Below are 16,614 nucleotides of genomic sequence, written 5' to 3' on the forward strand. Positions count from 1 at the left end.
TGAAGTGTATGGGGATCTTTAACGCCAAGAATTCAGTCATCAGAGGTTTGACAAAACTTAAACTAATCAAATTGGCAGCAGCACCCGAATCAATAAAAGCTTGACCAAACCAAGTGAAATTCCGGAAGCCAATCTGGCAAGGCACCAACAACTTAGGGAGTACCTGTGATCCTAGGCGATCATCCCCAAAAAAAAAAAATCGCCTAGGATCTGAAATTTTCCGCCGGTTTGGACTCATGTTGTAGACACTTCTGAGGTCAGGTCCTTACATGATATCCGGCTTTCCCACAATAGAGGCAGAGACGATGAATCATTCAGAACTGTCGCCGTTCCTCGCGACTTAACTGGTCCACTTTCATAGGCTCGGCACCAGAAGTTGGCATGGGAGAAGTGGGAGCGGGTCTGCTGCATTCCCTAGCCTTACGGGCCTGATGCTCCTGTTTTCTAGATCTCAGCCTCCTGTCAGCCTTAACTGCCGATTCCATCGCATCATTGAGTGTCACGGGAGCGGGATGAGAAATGAGTAGATCTTTGACAGCGTCAGGGAGACCCAACAAAAACACATCTTTAAGGGCGCTATCGTTCCAAGAGGTTTCACCTGCATACAATCTAAATTTAGAGCAATAGTCTTTATGTCCCCTGACGTAGAGACATAAGATGAGATACCGCCAACCCCGCATGGTCCGGCTCATCAAAAATACCTCCAAGTTCCCGAAAAAAACAAATCAACTGACTGGAGGCATGCCGAACTCTCGAGTAAGGAGTAGGCCCATGTCTGGGGGGGACCCCGAAGTCAGGACATAATCAGTCCAGCTTTCTGGGATTCTGAGCCAGAGGAGCAGGGCCGCATCCGAAAATACAATCTACATGCCTGCTGAAAAACAAAAAACTTGCTCCTCTTCCCTGAAAATACCTCAGGGAGTGGATACTTGGGCTCAGGAATAGAAGGGCGGTAGAAACTTGCACTGACTCCCGCTGCTCCTGGGCCACCATACGACCGGACAAGTCTTGGATCACAACCACTAAATCCTGCAACTGAATTGTGAGGGTACTCATGGCCTCCATTGGAGTGCAATTTTAAGGGCCAGTTATTATGTTACGGTATACTACCCTTCATACGCCAGGTCGGGTGCCCTAGATCTCACCCACAACCCCTGTCCCTGCCTGCTTGCCTCCACTCCTGGCTAACCCCAGCAGGCAACTGGGCGGCGGTCCCTACTCTCACTAGGGACCGAAAAAGGGACGCTGGCATACCTGGATAGAAAGGGTAGAATACCGACAGAAAAGGCAGATGTAACTAACCAACATGAAGAATACTAAGCAGAACTGAGGTAGATGGAAGAACCTGGCGGATAATAGCAAAGTAAAGCAGACAAGATGACAGAGGCAGGAGACCAACAGAGGCAGACTAGCTAGCACACTGAGGGAAACCAATAACTAGCAGTGATTGCAAGTCTCTGCCCGACCTCTAAACAAAAGCCCCCGCTCAGGGGCGGAGAGAGCGAGACAGCCAACTTCCAACAGCAAACAACAAAAGGGAGCTCGTGCACGGCAGCTGCACTCACAGCAGCCGGACAACAAGCCACGCGCCCCGACCGCGGGACCCGGCACACCGCTGCCCCAGGGGGACCAGCAACCGCCGCATGGTAACAGCCTTAACTTTATACCATCTCTTAATTTCTGCAACAAAATGTTGGTGCTTTTTTGACACATGATGTCACATCTAGGCCACTCCCATTTCCCACGAAGGCATGCCCCTTTCCACAAAGCCACAATCTTTTTGGACGAGATACTAAAAGTGTGTAAAACTGTGAATAAATGTAGTACTGGGCATGGAAGACAGATTTTGGCACAATTTGCATATGAAAACCAGTGCATTTTCAGTTGTAAATCTGCCCTATTCTTTACTAATGAAGTATTCATGTGGAGTTTTATAATAAATGAACCCATCCAGGACAAATGGGGTCACTAGACATCACTGCTCAATTGTCTATAAGTGATACTGCCTTCTTCTGGATTGTGATGGATATCTAAATATACGCAAATTAGAAAAGTGAACTCTACAAAATCATGGGGCACAGGGTACAACATCTACCTGTAATGTCCAGTAGCTGTAAGGCTCGTTCTATTAAAAAAGGCTGCCAAAACCTGCAAAACAAATATCATATTATTGGACTTTATTAGTTTATTTCAGTCTTTTGGACAATCTACAGTGTATTGATAATTGGGATATGCTCTTCACAATCCTCAGTCGGGAGAGGTATGGTCTCTCCTTGAGGAGAGCACCTAGAAGATGAGTGAGGAGACTTTTAAGGCCATGTATGCTCCTCTGGGTAATATGCAAATAAGGGAGATGGAACAATGCCTCTGTAGCACTACCTACTGGATAGAAACACCCCAAAACGGGTGTCTGTGTATGGATTCTGGGTTGGTTTTCAATTACCAATCTTTGCTAAGACTTGTATAAAGGCTCAGATACTGATTTGCAGGAATACTGCCACCCAATAGCTGGCGCTGCAGAGGTATCGTTTCATCTTCCTTATTTGCAAATTGCATTCTCTTCAATTGTTTTTCTGCTCAACTGCCAGTAGAGATAAAATGACTCATCATATGACATATGTACATAGGACGTCATAATTTAGGCTGATCTCACATGAATTGCAGATTCCGCGATCACCATCCGCAGTAATACACAGGCATTGAAAGGCATATATTTTCAAAGTTTCTTTCATAGCTGTGTGTATGAATTGTGCATTCCGCGAGCGGGAGGAAAATCGCAGCATGCTCTATTTTATCACCGGATCCGTGACCATAGAGCCCATTGTGCTCTATGGTCATGGATATACCTGCAGCCCATATGCAATTACATTGTGTACGGGCTGAGGGTACCTGCGTCATTGCTAAGTGATGGCGTGAGATAAAAACAAACAAAATAAAAAAAGCTATACTGCATGATCATCTGTGTGAGTATGCGGTCATAAGTGATACAATTATGCACCGTACGCAGGGTCACTGGCCGGGCTCACCGACGGAATCTGCTGCAGGAGTCCGACCTGGTCGTGTGAGACCAGACTTACTTTTATTTTCTATTTACTACTTTTTTTCTTCCCTTACAAGGTACATGAGGAATATTCTACTTATGAGGCTCCTTATGGTAACTTCTTGCAGTGATATATTTCTGACACATTGATCAGGAAACACGTTTTCTCCATTTATAATAGATTTATCACATCTGTGTCAGAACATTACCACCACAGACAACTGGTTGGAACGACCTGTAGATAGAAAATGTAATTTCTATTGTCACGTGACATTTTATAAGTGACTTGCTTTATATGTAAAGGCAAAGGCGTTAACCCTTTGCAATCCAATTTTGGCTTCTGGGTTTCCTAGGGGGCTTTCTGCCATTATACAATGTATCCGCCTGCTGGCTAGAGCCAGTACTGCGGTATGAGACATGCTGGAGAGGCCCCCCACAACAGAGCTGCCAGTACTGTACAGTAAGAATACCCTGCCGGACGTCTTCCAACATCGGAGCTGTACAGCCTTCAATTAGAATGTCTTCAGACGTCAGACAGTGGATTGGAAAGGGTTTACTGTGACCATATTAGTTATCTCCAGTCCCCAAAGCCATCAAGATTAAAAGTAAAATCTACAAAAGAAATAGGATGAAAGATACTTTTTTATTTAAGGCTTTCAAACCAAATATCCCTCTATCTGTTCCTCTCTGTTCCATAGCGGTTATTCTTTTCACACATGAATTGCTCTATTTAGTGTTAAAATTATCATTTTGCTCTGTTTTGATCAACAGGGTATAGACAGTGAAGATATCTGATGAAGACGTACAGTCACATTTGGTCAGCGGTTCATAAAAGTCGCAGCTCATTTCAGAACAAGAACATTAAACAATACACTATCTGTTGTAGGATATACGGACAGTCAGGCTCCAGCCTTTACCCTGGTTTGAATGAACTAGTCTACATAAACATGTCGTCCACTTTCGACTTTTGGCTAATAGGGAAGATGTTGACCTGACTACTGAAACGCATCCGTAAAACAGGCATTGGAAAGTAATATTTCCAAACAGCTCTCAATAATACTGCTGTCTGTGCACTCTCTCAGAGGAGAGGGGGAAGGAGAGACACACACTGCCTGTAGCTAATGGTGAGTTATTTACTGCTGTTTAGTCATATTACACAGCTCAATACTACTGCACACTGTCCCATATAATGATTTTATGTCTCCATGTTCAAGGGCTAATGCCCACGGACGGATTTTTGCCGTGTGAGACGCGGCACAAATCTGCGCCGTTATGCCGCAGCTATTAGTTTTTTTTTAGCCTAATAGTTCAATGTTCACGCTGCTGAATTCTACAGCGGAATTCCACAGCGTGAAAGAAACTGCGACATGTTCTAATTGGCGCAGAAAAACGCAAGTGGAAGTATTGAAGGACCCCACTGTCAGCGCGTCATGCCAGACGGGGTTCAAGCTGTGGATCCGGAGAGGTGAGTATGGGGTCTTTGGGGAGTGCTGTGACGGACTGTGCTGCGATATTCCACTGGCGGAGTCCGTCACGCCCGTGAGCATGAAGCCTAATACAGACAGAGACCAGAATCTGCAATTTTCTGTGCCCTGTTATCAGAACACAGAATAGCAGCCAGGCTCCTTGCACCAGTTCTGAGAGAACTGAAAATCAGACGTCCACCATGCAGAGGGAAAAATGCAGAATACATGGCATATAATGGTTAAACATAGTGTTATTTCTTATGTACACACATGGCAGCCTATTCTAAACAGTTAGTTATAGACAATGTCACCCAGGAGTTGAAATTCTGAAATTCACGGCCATGTGAATAGATGCATTGATTTCCATTAGCTCCATTTTATGTTGCACAAAGCACGGACCAAATACGGAGCTAAAATACACTGAAAGTGTCCTAGTCAAATGTAAACTGAACTCACCCAGTTCTCCCATGTACCATTTGGTTGCTGTTTGATATATGGTTGCAGTCTCTCCATGAGAGTTTGACAGGCCATCTTGAAGAAAAAAGAAAAGAAATGGAGAGACTATTTTGTTTTTTTTTTCACAAACCTTATTACTTTTATGTAATTGCAGGGTTTTCCAGCTTAATAAAGAAGCTTGGTGCGACCATATAGTAGAAAAATAATAAACTGTTGGCATACTTACTGTAGCACATAGTCCTCATTCCACCGTTCTCCATGTTTCCATGTAAGTTCTCTGTCTACTGTTTTTCAAAATGATGTATCATGTATAGTGATGGAACTTCAAGTGACCACAGTGGATCACAAGTCATCACATCAATACGGACACATTGGAGAATACATGGTTTTAAGTACATAAGGCCCATTTACATAAGCCGATGATCGCTAAAAAAACCCCAAAAAACCAAAATGCTAATCGTTTTAGCGATAATCGGTGCGTGTAAATTTGCACCCATCGTCCGCTTTTCGGGCACTGTTAGCTGATTGTTAAATTCAAGCTAACTTAAAAATCGTCCCTCACTTTTATCAGTTCTCCATGGCCAGCGCTTGATAGCATTGTTTCCCTGTGGAGAACAAAGGATCTGAGCACAGATAATAGCCCTCGGGCTATTAACTGCCTTCAGGGAAGGCTTCATTTGCACACCTAAAATGGTATTTAAGTAGCTGAGTAGCTACTTAATAGTTAATGCAAAATGATCGCTCAAAGCTGTCACTCAAACTGTCGTTTGAGCGATCATCTGCTGGTGTAAATGGGCCTATAGTTTGATCAAAGTATATTGGCCCATCCACCAACGTCAACCATCAGGGCTACAGGCTGCTTCACATCTTTTATTATTTTTGCCTCTATTCTTCTAGAGCCTCATAGGCAGGGTGATTGGGCCTCCTACCCTGAAACAGTTAGAGAGACTTGGAGCATGGACTTGGGAGACCATCTACAGCCTTGTCTAGTACACCAGCATGCTATGATCTGCAGTCTAGATCAGCAAGCTTAAGCTCCTTCTCTAGAAGATCTACATAGCTCTCCTATGGGACCTTGTTGTCCCAAGTTAGTCTATAACTTAGTTCAACCAGAAAACCTCTTCAACAGGACCTTATTGTCCTAGTTAGGCTAGGAGTTAGGAAAACACTGGCAGAAGCAGTTCAGTGGGGTAAGCTGAGAACCAAACCTTACAGCCTCCTGCCTCACTTTATCTAGAGACTACTCTGGGAGTCTAGCTAGTATAATCCCAAATTGGACTCTAGCTACACTACTCCTTAGACATGAGCAAGAAAAAGATCCTACTAAATAACTGCCTATTGATACCTAGTACTTTGACAATCGCATAAGTTGGTTCTAGAGATGCATATACTCCATTTCTGATTCCTCTCAAGTTCTGGGAGTATTTACCACCTCTTTATCTAGAAAGGGTTCTGAGGGCTCCTGGTGAACTGTTAGTCACAGGGAAATGTGTTGAACCAAGAAGCAATTAATTTCATAAATTAAATTTTAAGAATTATATCTTAGATTTTTTCACTGTGAATGAATGAAGATATCTTGACTGTCTCAGTCCATTCACTCCCATTGAATTGACCTAACTATGATATTAACATAGTGTTTAGCTAATTTCAATCAGATCCCTCTATTGTTGACCAGTGCTATCACTACCATCTAGAAAGATACTGGTCCATAGGATATGGGCTATGAGGTGCATTTAGGGAATCCTTATTATTGGACCTCTGAAACAATAATCAGTAATAGCTGTTTGCTTATATGTGTGTTGTCTGTATGTCTAGAAACCCACACTCCTACTCTTGGTATCCGCTTTTATGCGAGTAGCCATACAGAGTTTATTTTTGTGTGTGTGTTCCCAGCCTGAAATTTTAATATTTCTAATAAACTCTAGTTTTAATTGTGTCTATACTGTGAAGGGCAGCCAATTTAAGAAATGGACCACTTTTCTGCCTCAGTAAAATTGTCTAAGTTGGAGCAGATCTGGTTGTAGACAATGGACTTTTTGATGTGTTTAGGATGGGAACTGTCCCATCTAAGGTATGTAGGCCGATCAATTGGTTTTCAGTATAGGGATGTCTGTATTGAGTTGTTTGAAATTTTTATGGTGGTGTCCAAAAAGTTTATTTCTGTGTATGAGTAGCTTAATGTCAGGTGACTTCATGAGAAATAAGAAACCCAGAGCAGAGGTAACACCTTGGCCTTGTGGTGACCCCTTAACATCAATTCACAGACCATAAAACTTTCACATCCCTTGTCACTGGACTAAGTATTTACTGTTATGCTCATCCCTTTCTAGTATTTACCTAAGGGTCCATTTAGATCAGACAAATGTTGGGCAAACGATGCCCGACACTCGTCCCCGCATACACTCTCTCCCATGCTGCCTACGGGAGCTAGTATCGCTGGCTCGCTCACAGAGCGCCCAGCAGGGGGGGGGGCATGCAGCATAAACCATGGATGATGAGCTGAACACTGATCGTTTAGTGTAAATAGCAGCTGTTCAGTATTGAACAGCCGCTATGTTAAGTCAATGGAGAGGGGCGGGGGAGTGCACGGAGAGAAATCTCCTCCAGCCTCCCACTGTGAGCCAGTGATACTAGCTCCCATGCAACAGCACGAGAGCAAGTATGTTCAGGGACGAGCGTAGTGCATCGTTTGCCCAACATTCGTCCCATCTAAATGGGCCTTAAGTGCTATTAATCACAACATGTCTGCGCCCTCTTATCGTGTACTGGAATTTGCTTCAAGTGCAAATTAAGCACACCATGTTTGTGCCCTCCTATGTGATCATGTGTATATGTTTGTATACAAATACGTCTTTAGATCTATTCCATTATGCCTGAGGAAGAACCCCGAGTAGGTTCGAAAGCTCACTATAACAGCATGTATTTTTGTTAGCCATTGAAAGGTATCATATCTACAAGATTACTTGGTTTCTCTCACTGAGAACAATCACACTTTTCATAAGAATTAAACAGAACAGCTTCTGTTTCCGTCAGCCCTATAGTTTTTGAAGAGAGCAGTAATGCACATGCTCAAACACTGCTCCATTCAAACACCTCCTCACTACTGATTGATGCGGGCTCCATCTACCATACATTTATCACCTAACCTGCGAATGTTCATAAGTATCCTTGTGGAAAAACTCTTATAGGACTCTAACACACTAACAATTATAATGAACACCAAGCATTCCATCTGTATTTCATAGCACATTTTCAAAGGTTTTTAATTACAGCTTTTATGTTGTAACACTTAAAACCTGCATTTTTTTTCTGGTCCTAAAGTGAAGTCTATGGTAAAAATTCCATAAAAACACCATGAAAAAGAATGGCACTGACCAAACAAAAAGTCACAAGAACATGACAAACCACCATGAATTGTGTATGGTGCATTTTACTGTATGTTACAGACTTTAAAGCAATATCTGGATGCAGTATTTTTGGCCAAACAAAAACAGGGAAACCGCACCACAAAAAACATGAGGTTTTCAGAAAAATAGTGGAGGCAGATTTACTATTGAAAATTTGCCAGCTCTCTGGTGCAAAGTGCACCAGAAAACGGTCTTGCATGCTTTGCACCACATGTATGATGCGTTTTAGATGCTCCCAGACCCTTCTTTTCACCATGGCTGAAATGGCAGATGTGGCTTTACAGAAAAAGGTGTGACCTAAATGCAGTGCCATGCCCAAACAATTGCACAAAATTTTTGACAAAATTCTGGCATAAAATCTGACATAAAGTAAGCTAACTAATGAGTGGTATAAAGTTAGACTAAACTGCTGCATTTTAAGACTATCTAGTTAGACAGTATTAGTAAACTTCCCTATTGTGTCTTAAAAGGGGTGGTACCGGAATCGTACAATATCCCCTTTCCAAAGGATAGGGGATGACTTGCTGATCATGGGGCTCTCACTGCTGAGATCCATTTTAAGAACGGGGTCTCTTCTCCCCTGCAGAGGGTGCAGTGAGGAAGAGACTGAATGGAGTGCTGATCACACAAGCGCTCCATTCATTTTCCGTGTGACTGCCAGAGATAGCAAACCAGCAAGCACCTGGGTATTTCTGTCAGCTCCATTTAAATAAACGGACCGCCAACCTTACATGCTCGGCCAGCGCTCCATTCATTCTGATGTCACTACAGGGGAAGAAGCGACTCCGCAGTGACAGGCAGAGGGGGACAAGGGTCTTCCATTCTCGGGACGAGAGGGAGTCTCCGCTATGAGACCTCCACAATTCAGCAAGTTTTACCCTATTCTCTGAATAAAGGAACTAGTGATTCTGGTACAACCCCTTTAAGGGTGTATTCACATATTTCTGTAGTATTTATTCTGTGAAAAAGACAGTAGTAGTTCAGGTTTCTTTGCTCATTAAACACGTCACATACATACATACATACATACATACATATTTTATTTGCCTAGTTATTAATTTACCTTAACAGCCAGGCCGTAAACATCTGCACCAATAGAACCGCCAGATGGAATGGAATTTGCAACTGCTGCTGTGTTGGTCCCAGAGATGTAAATGTAGGATATTGGTATCTTGAGTTCTCTGCTTGCAATCTTTTATAGAGGTAAACAAAGATTTAGATGCTAAGGAATAAAGTAGGCATGGTACCACATTTAAAGGGGTTTTCCCACTAAAGACATCTATCCACAGAATAGGGAATAAATGTCTGATGGCTGACAGTCTGACCTCTGGGAGCCTCCGCCATCCTAAGAGCAGCACACTTCGAAAGCCCCATGTGAATGAAGCAGCAGTCTGCATGTGTTTACAACCGCTGCATTTACTTCCATGGAATGGAGGGAGCTAGCCAATGTGTGTCAATCCCAGTGGTTAAACCTGTAGTGGCCCAGAGTTAGTGGGACCCCTTCATAATTTCTTGTGTTTGTCACATGTCAGCGTCTTATGTGTAGTATGCATTAGATGTATGTGTATCGCACTTCTGCAGTACTGAATGGGTTAATGTATCAGATAGATAGATAGATAGATAGATAGATAGAGGAAGTCACACAGTCTTCACAGTCTTGAAGTCTGAAATCAGAAGTCTGGCAGACAGAGGGAGATCGGTCTGTTTATGGAGCATGGAGGAGGCCGAGCAACATCCTTAGGCTCAGCCAGGGCCCATCCTGCCCAGGAAGCCTCAGTACAGCGGTTAAATGCTGCTGAGAGTGAGACAAGCCGCGTCAAGTCGAGGAAGGTACAACTAACATGAGTGTGAACCGGTAGAGAGTGAAAGAGAAAGCGTCGCCGAGAGTGGGATCGCACAGATAACTAGGACTGTGGATCATCCCTGATATCCCAAGAATCCTCCCTGTTACAGCACTCTGAGTTGTTGTATCTGTGCCAAAACTGTTGATGTGGCTTGGACTTTGTCAAGTTACAATAAACACACATTACCGACCGTTCTCGGTTTTGTTCAGAAAGTTTCCCTGTGTGTGGACTACTTTATTTCATTGCCAAGTTTCACCACAGAGGATGGAACGGTGACATCACATGTGACAAATGGACACAAGGTAACCCCTGGTTATTTCCCCTGTGATCTCCCCCAGCAGTAATGTGGTCGGGTCCCGAGCTACTCCCAGAGGAGGAGATAAAAGAGCCCCATGACTAGGTCTTTCTCTACCCCGCTATCTCCTTGGCTGTGGGCCCGCTCCTCGGACGCTGCAGATCCTTAGCAATTAGACATTTATCCCCTTACCTATGGATAAGGTTTAAAATGTCTTTAGTGGGAAAATCTCCTTTAACCTAAATTACTGTATAAATGCAATGTTTACCAAAGAGAGCTGATGCAACACAACTTCACTCAGTCTTGGATATTAAAGAGGTAGTTGGCCATGGCTCCATTCATTTCCATGGGACAGACAGAGATATTTCCATCATTCTCACTGAAATGAATGGAGCAGCACCGTGAATGCCTGCTGCCTCTCTATTAATTTCTTTCAAAATATGTTTATTGGTTTTCAAGCATATAAACAACATTGCATTAGAGAATGTATCTTGGAGAATGGATTAACTTAAACTTGGTGTCACGGGGGATGCAGGGGGGGATACACCGAGGCGAACCCCAGCTAGAGGTATTATTCAGGGATATGGGCCGTACAATCTCAGTGGCATTTCCAGCTTCCTGGATCGGTTGCTCACCCTGGTTCCTCCCTCCTGTTCTTGGGCAGTTCCCCTTTTCTATTGATGCTGTTAATTATTGCCGGGGGTCCCCGGCATCCCCCATGCCCCCCCACCCTCAATGGAATCGTTTACGTGCTTCAAGTTATGCAAAGATAGCAATGTAAATTTACAATTAAACTGACAAATATGAATTTTAACAAAACTTATTATCCTAGCAAGGGTGCCAGGGCAAACAGAAAAGGGCAGGGATGGTCAATGATACAGTAGGGAGAGTGGCTGGGCGAGGGGATGGGAGGAAAGGAGGGAGAAGAGGAAGAGAGAGGAGCGGTTGAGAGAGAAGGGGGGGGGGAGGGAAGTGTGGTCCTCTACCATCTCTTAACAACATTACGCATGTAAATGTACAATTAAGGCGTATTCCAGGACGGGCAATGTCCGGGCTAAGTTCTTCCTGCTATCTCAAATCCTCCAATATATCAATGCTCATAGTGCGCTGTTGGTTGCCTCTCTATTAATTTCAATGGAACTGGCGAAGATAACCAAGCATAGTGCTCGGCTATCTATCTGCCCCACATAAATGAATGGAGCTATGTCCATACATTTGCAACCAGCGGCCTATTTGCTGCAACGTTACAGAAATAGGGAGAAGTAACCTTGTATTAAGAAATTGGGGGATCACAGGTTCTTCGTTCGCGGCATTGGTGGGAGTTCCAGCAGTCGGACCCCCACCGAGCTACCAGAGGATAGGTGAAAACTTGAAAAAAGGTTTTGCTGTCCAGAATGCCCCTTTAAGTTAATCACTGAATAGATTAAAAATATGTACTGCATCAAGCGACTTTAAAGTAGAACTACATATGTCACAGTCTAATCTTCAACAAGCAATATCCTTTTGGCTATTTCATGCTCTAAGTGGATTCAATTCATTTAGAGCATGTGGAATCTGAGATGCATCATGTGATGTCCTGATTTTTCCAGTGTACTCTATTAGAGGAAAATAATAACTCCAAAATGAGAAGAACTGAAATGGCGCTCAAAGTATATTGCCAACTTTCAGCTAAGGGTCACCAGTTTCCGGAATTCTCTGAGAAAAGGTGCATCTAAGAATCAGAAGTAATCAGACATAACATTTCTTTTTAGGTGTTTTTGGAATGCAGCATTTATGAATATTCCGCCTTCTAAACTGTCACGGTATATGTAGCATAATCTTTGGAGGTACTTGGAAAAGTATACCTATACCTGCATCATCTTTGTGTGGAGTCCTTGACCCATTTCCACCCCACCGTGACTGACCAGGACTTTTCCATCTCTGTAGATATGACACAAAGCTGAGGCCTGGGGATACGAAAACAATGGGTGGGAGACGTCTTGTGAAGAAGGCAGTTGTACATAAAGGGATTTCAAAAGATATAAATATGTGCAACTAGTTATAAAAAAAAAACCTCAAGAGGAGTCGGACCTCTTCCTTTCATTTAGTTTCTCAAACTGTAGCATATGAACCTTAGGCGTTACATTTGGTGCCACCAGCCCTGTCCTTGTTAAGCTTCTTTCCCAATGCATCAGACCACAGCGTATATTGGCCGGCTGTGAAAACGGTTGGCTGATATACGCTCGTGGGAAAGAGGCCTTATAAGGGAACTCCTTCAGGACTAGAGATGAGCGAGCATACTCGTTAAGGCGATTTACGAGAGAGAGCATTGCCTTTTTCGAGTACCTGCTGGCTCGTCCCTGAAGATTTGGGGGGGGGCGCAGGGGTGAGCGGGGGGTTGCGGAGGGGATTGGGAGGGAGAGAGAGAGATAGATCTCTCTCTCTCCACCCCGCTCCCCTCCAAATCTTCAGGGACGAGCCAGCAGGTACTCAAAAAAGGCGATGCTCTCTCTCTCACGAGTAAATCGCCTTAACGAGTATGCCCGCTCATCTCTATTCAGGACATATCTTTAATGCTGTAATAATGCCGTTGTAAGTTGCCTGCGACATGCACACACTTTCTTTTTCAATAACTTTTATTGGGTTTTATAATAAAGAATTGCCGAAAGTTGACCTATTTGTGGCGTTAGAATACAATTTCTGGACTGACATAAATATTGTAAACATACAATGCGTTGCTGAATAGTATTGAAGCTAATGTTCCTTCTTACAAAAGAAAAGAACATAGTTGCCAGGTTAAGGCCGCCTGCAGACGAGCGGGTCGGATCCGGCAGCGAGAATTCTCGCCGCGAGACCCGACCCGAGAGCCTGCAGAGACGAGCGCGTACTCACCGGCGCCTGGCGGCCCCGGCTCTTTCATGTGCCAGCTGCAGCGCAGCCGGCGCATGCGCAGACCGGAGCCGGCGGCCGGGTGAGTGCGTGCCCCGCACAAAAATAGGACATGCCACGGTTTGTTTGCCGTGCAAGATTTCGCGCGGCCAAACCGCGGCCGTCTACATAAGAGTGCGTATTGTAATGCACTCATATGCAAACTTTCAGTGGCGGAAATCCCGTGGGAAATACCGCCGCGGGATTTCCGCCCGTGTGCAGGCGGCCTTATGCAGTGCGTCACTTGAGTACTAGATATCAACTGTGAACCAGAAACTTGTGTGTACCACTTGCAGGCTTTTCCGTTATGGCAACATTTTGAAAGCTGGCTAGAAGTTATTGGTCATGGTTGCAGACCAGTTTAGTTGTAGGTGGACTAACTCAAACTGCCTGTGTTATAGGCACGCTGTTGCAGACCAGTTGTACAATGGGGCACTGTTTTAAGCCCTCAGAAAAGCATACGGTACATTATCCTATTTGGGGCCATGTGCTGTCTGTTAAACCACAGACAACACGCAGCCCCATTATAGGACTATGGGAGTGCACAGTGATGCTTTTCACACAGACCGAAGGTCTATATGAAAAAAACTTATCATGTATCCTGTTCCTATCTGTATCACGGAAGAAGAATAGAACATGCTAATGCATGTCTTATCACCGTGGCAACAGTGTACTTCCAAACAAATTTCGAGATTTATCCCCGAGAAGAACTGTCTGACTAATACTAAAACGTAACGTTTATTCGATAATTAAATAAAATTCATGGACGAATACATACATAAAGTATTTAAAAGAAAATAAATCCAACACCCAAGGGTGATGAGTGTAACCTTGTATTCAGAACCTGAGACTCAGCTCAGGCGCAAAGTCTTAGGACATACCTCTCCTACTGTCTATATGTCATACGTCAACATGGTATTTGCACATGTGGCTGCAGACCTCTAGTTATGATATGTATATGACAAATAATGTTCAAAGTTGTAGAGAAACGATGCATCTATGGATTATATAATGCATCTATAGGTCATGCCTCTTTCATCTCCCCTTGTCCTCGGTGGGATATATCAGAGTTCACTTAAAAAGCAGGGCAAAGCTATATTATTACCCCTGAGGTTCACCGTCAATTGACCCTAGGGTGAACTTCCTAGGTAGTAAGTATTCAGGGGGGTATATTTTTATTCCGCTAGCCCTCAGTAACGATGCTAGTGTAGCAGCATGCAGAATGATATTACTGCATACAGTACATTTATTCAGCACGTATGTTTGTATTACTGCACTAGGTGTCCCTTTATGCAGACTGATGCCGCTGCATTCAGTACACTTTTTATTCTTACTGCACCAACTATATTAGTGATTCTCTCTATCTCTTATCTTTCTAGTTAATCTCTTTCTGATCTTCTAGTTAGTCTCTTTCTAGTCGACGCGTTTCCGCAACAGGTATATGCGCCTGTTGTTTCATCAGGACAGAAAGTAATATTCAAAGACCGGGACTAAGGTGACAGAGTCTCACAGTCTTGAGCAGCCTCTATCCATGTAGCTGCCTCTATCCATGTAGCTGCTTGTGCTACAAGTTGTGCCCTGAACTTATGGGCTGTTGCACTCAATTCTATTTAACCCTTACTCTCCACTGTTGCATCTAGTGGAGTGTTGGGCACATGCTATCAAAATCTATATGTTAGGTTAAAACACCTGCTCAAGACTGTGAGACTCTGTCACCTTAGTGTAACACAGTGGAAGATAGTGTGAAAATGCTTCCCCACCTACCGCCGCCGCGTCATATGACGCGGCCGGCGCGTCACGTGACACGGCCGGCCGTGTCGTGACGCGGTGGGCGTGTCACATGACGCGACGGCGGTGGGCAGGGAAGCGTCTTCACGCTATCTTCCGCTGGTAAGTATGGGGTCTCTGGGGGGCGCCGTGACGGGCTTCACTGCGGAATATTCCGTAGCGGAGCCCGTCACGCTCGTGTGAAGCCGGCCTTAGTGTGCACCCAGCCAAATGTTCAAAAAACTGCTTTATGAAACACTGATCATTACATCATATCTCCCAAATACTGGGGAAATCCGCCTTCAGTACATTTGCAATATACTCTCTGCTGAAATCTCAGTGTATGTATTATCTTATGTATCGTGTGTCCAATGTAGGAACTGAACACTACAAACTTTATATCACTGACTGCTCCATATACTGCTGACTAGTCATTGGTATTATTTATAGTACCAGTGTTTCTGGTGGTGCAGTGCGCCACTTATCTATATATATAAAAAGGAATGTCTGTCTGTCTGTCCTTTATGCATTACTACACCAATTATCCAATCACTATGAGACTTTGGGAAGTTGTTGAGTACACTCCTGGGAAGATTACTGGCATAGTACAACTATCCTACGATAAATGGCGCGCGTGCGAGCGTCGTCGACAGTTATGCCCCCCAGACAAAGATCGTTTGATTTCCATCTCAAGCACAAAAACAAAAGGCATTACGAGCAACAGGATGCGTGTTCAACTACAAAATGATGCATCCGCCGAACGTTTCGCAAGACAATTGCTGGATATTGAGAATGCTGAGGTAACATGAAAGCTGCGCTGTGATTGGTTGGTATTTCTCATACTGCTGAGGTAAAATAAAAGCTGTGCCGTGATTGGTGGCTACTTATACTACTGAGGCAACATGAAAGCTGCGCTGTGATTGGTTGCTGTATATTATACTGCTGAGGTAACATGAAAGCCGCACTGTGATTGGTTGTTATATATTATACTGCTGAGGTAAAATAAAAATAAACACTGTGATTGGTTGCAACTTCTTATACTACTGAGGTTACATGAAAGCTGTGCTGTGATGGGTTGCTATTTCTTATACTGCTGAGGTAAAATGAAAGCTGCACTGTGATTGGTTGTTATATATTATACTGCTGAGGTAAAATAAAAGCTGCACTGTGATTGGTTGCAACTTCTTATACTACTGAGGTTACATGAAAGCTGTGCTGTGATTGGTTGCTATTTCTTATACTGCTGAGGCAAAATGTAAGCTGAGCTGCGATTGGTTGCTATTTCTTAAACTGCTGAGGTAACATGAAAGCTGCACTGTGATTGGTTATTATATATTATACCGCTGAGGTAACATGAAAGCTGTGCTGTGATTGGTTGCTATTTCTTATATTGCTGAGGCAGAATAAAAGCTGCACTGTGATTGGTTGCTAT

General features: G+C 43.8%; 1 protein-coding gene across 1 annotated transcript in view; it reads right to left on the reverse strand.

Annotated features, from left to right (window-relative positions):
- LOC136576285 (aldehyde oxidase 1-like) overlaps positions 1 to 16,614 on the reverse strand; it is a 149,970-nt gene that overhangs the window by 25,662 nt on the left and 107,694 nt on the right. Inside the window, exons 27-30 of the mRNA XM_066575462.1 lie at positions 12,359 to 12,454; positions 9,433 to 9,561; positions 4,963 to 5,037; positions 2,096 to 2,148 (exon numbers count right to left, since the gene is read on the reverse strand). Of these exons, the coding sequence (XP_066431559.1) occupies positions 2,096 to 2,148; positions 4,963 to 5,037; positions 9,433 to 9,561; positions 12,359 to 12,454 (353 nt within the window). The remainder of the gene's footprint in view (positions 1 to 2,095; positions 2,149 to 4,962; positions 5,038 to 9,432; positions 9,562 to 12,358; positions 12,455 to 16,614) is intronic.

This window comes from Eleutherodactylus coqui, chromosome 8, assembly GCF_035609145.1.
Source record: "Eleutherodactylus coqui strain aEleCoq1 chromosome 8, aEleCoq1.hap1, whole genome shotgun sequence".
NCBI classification, from domain to species: Eukaryota; Metazoa; Chordata; class Amphibia; order Anura; family Eleutherodactylidae; genus Eleutherodactylus; species Eleutherodactylus coqui.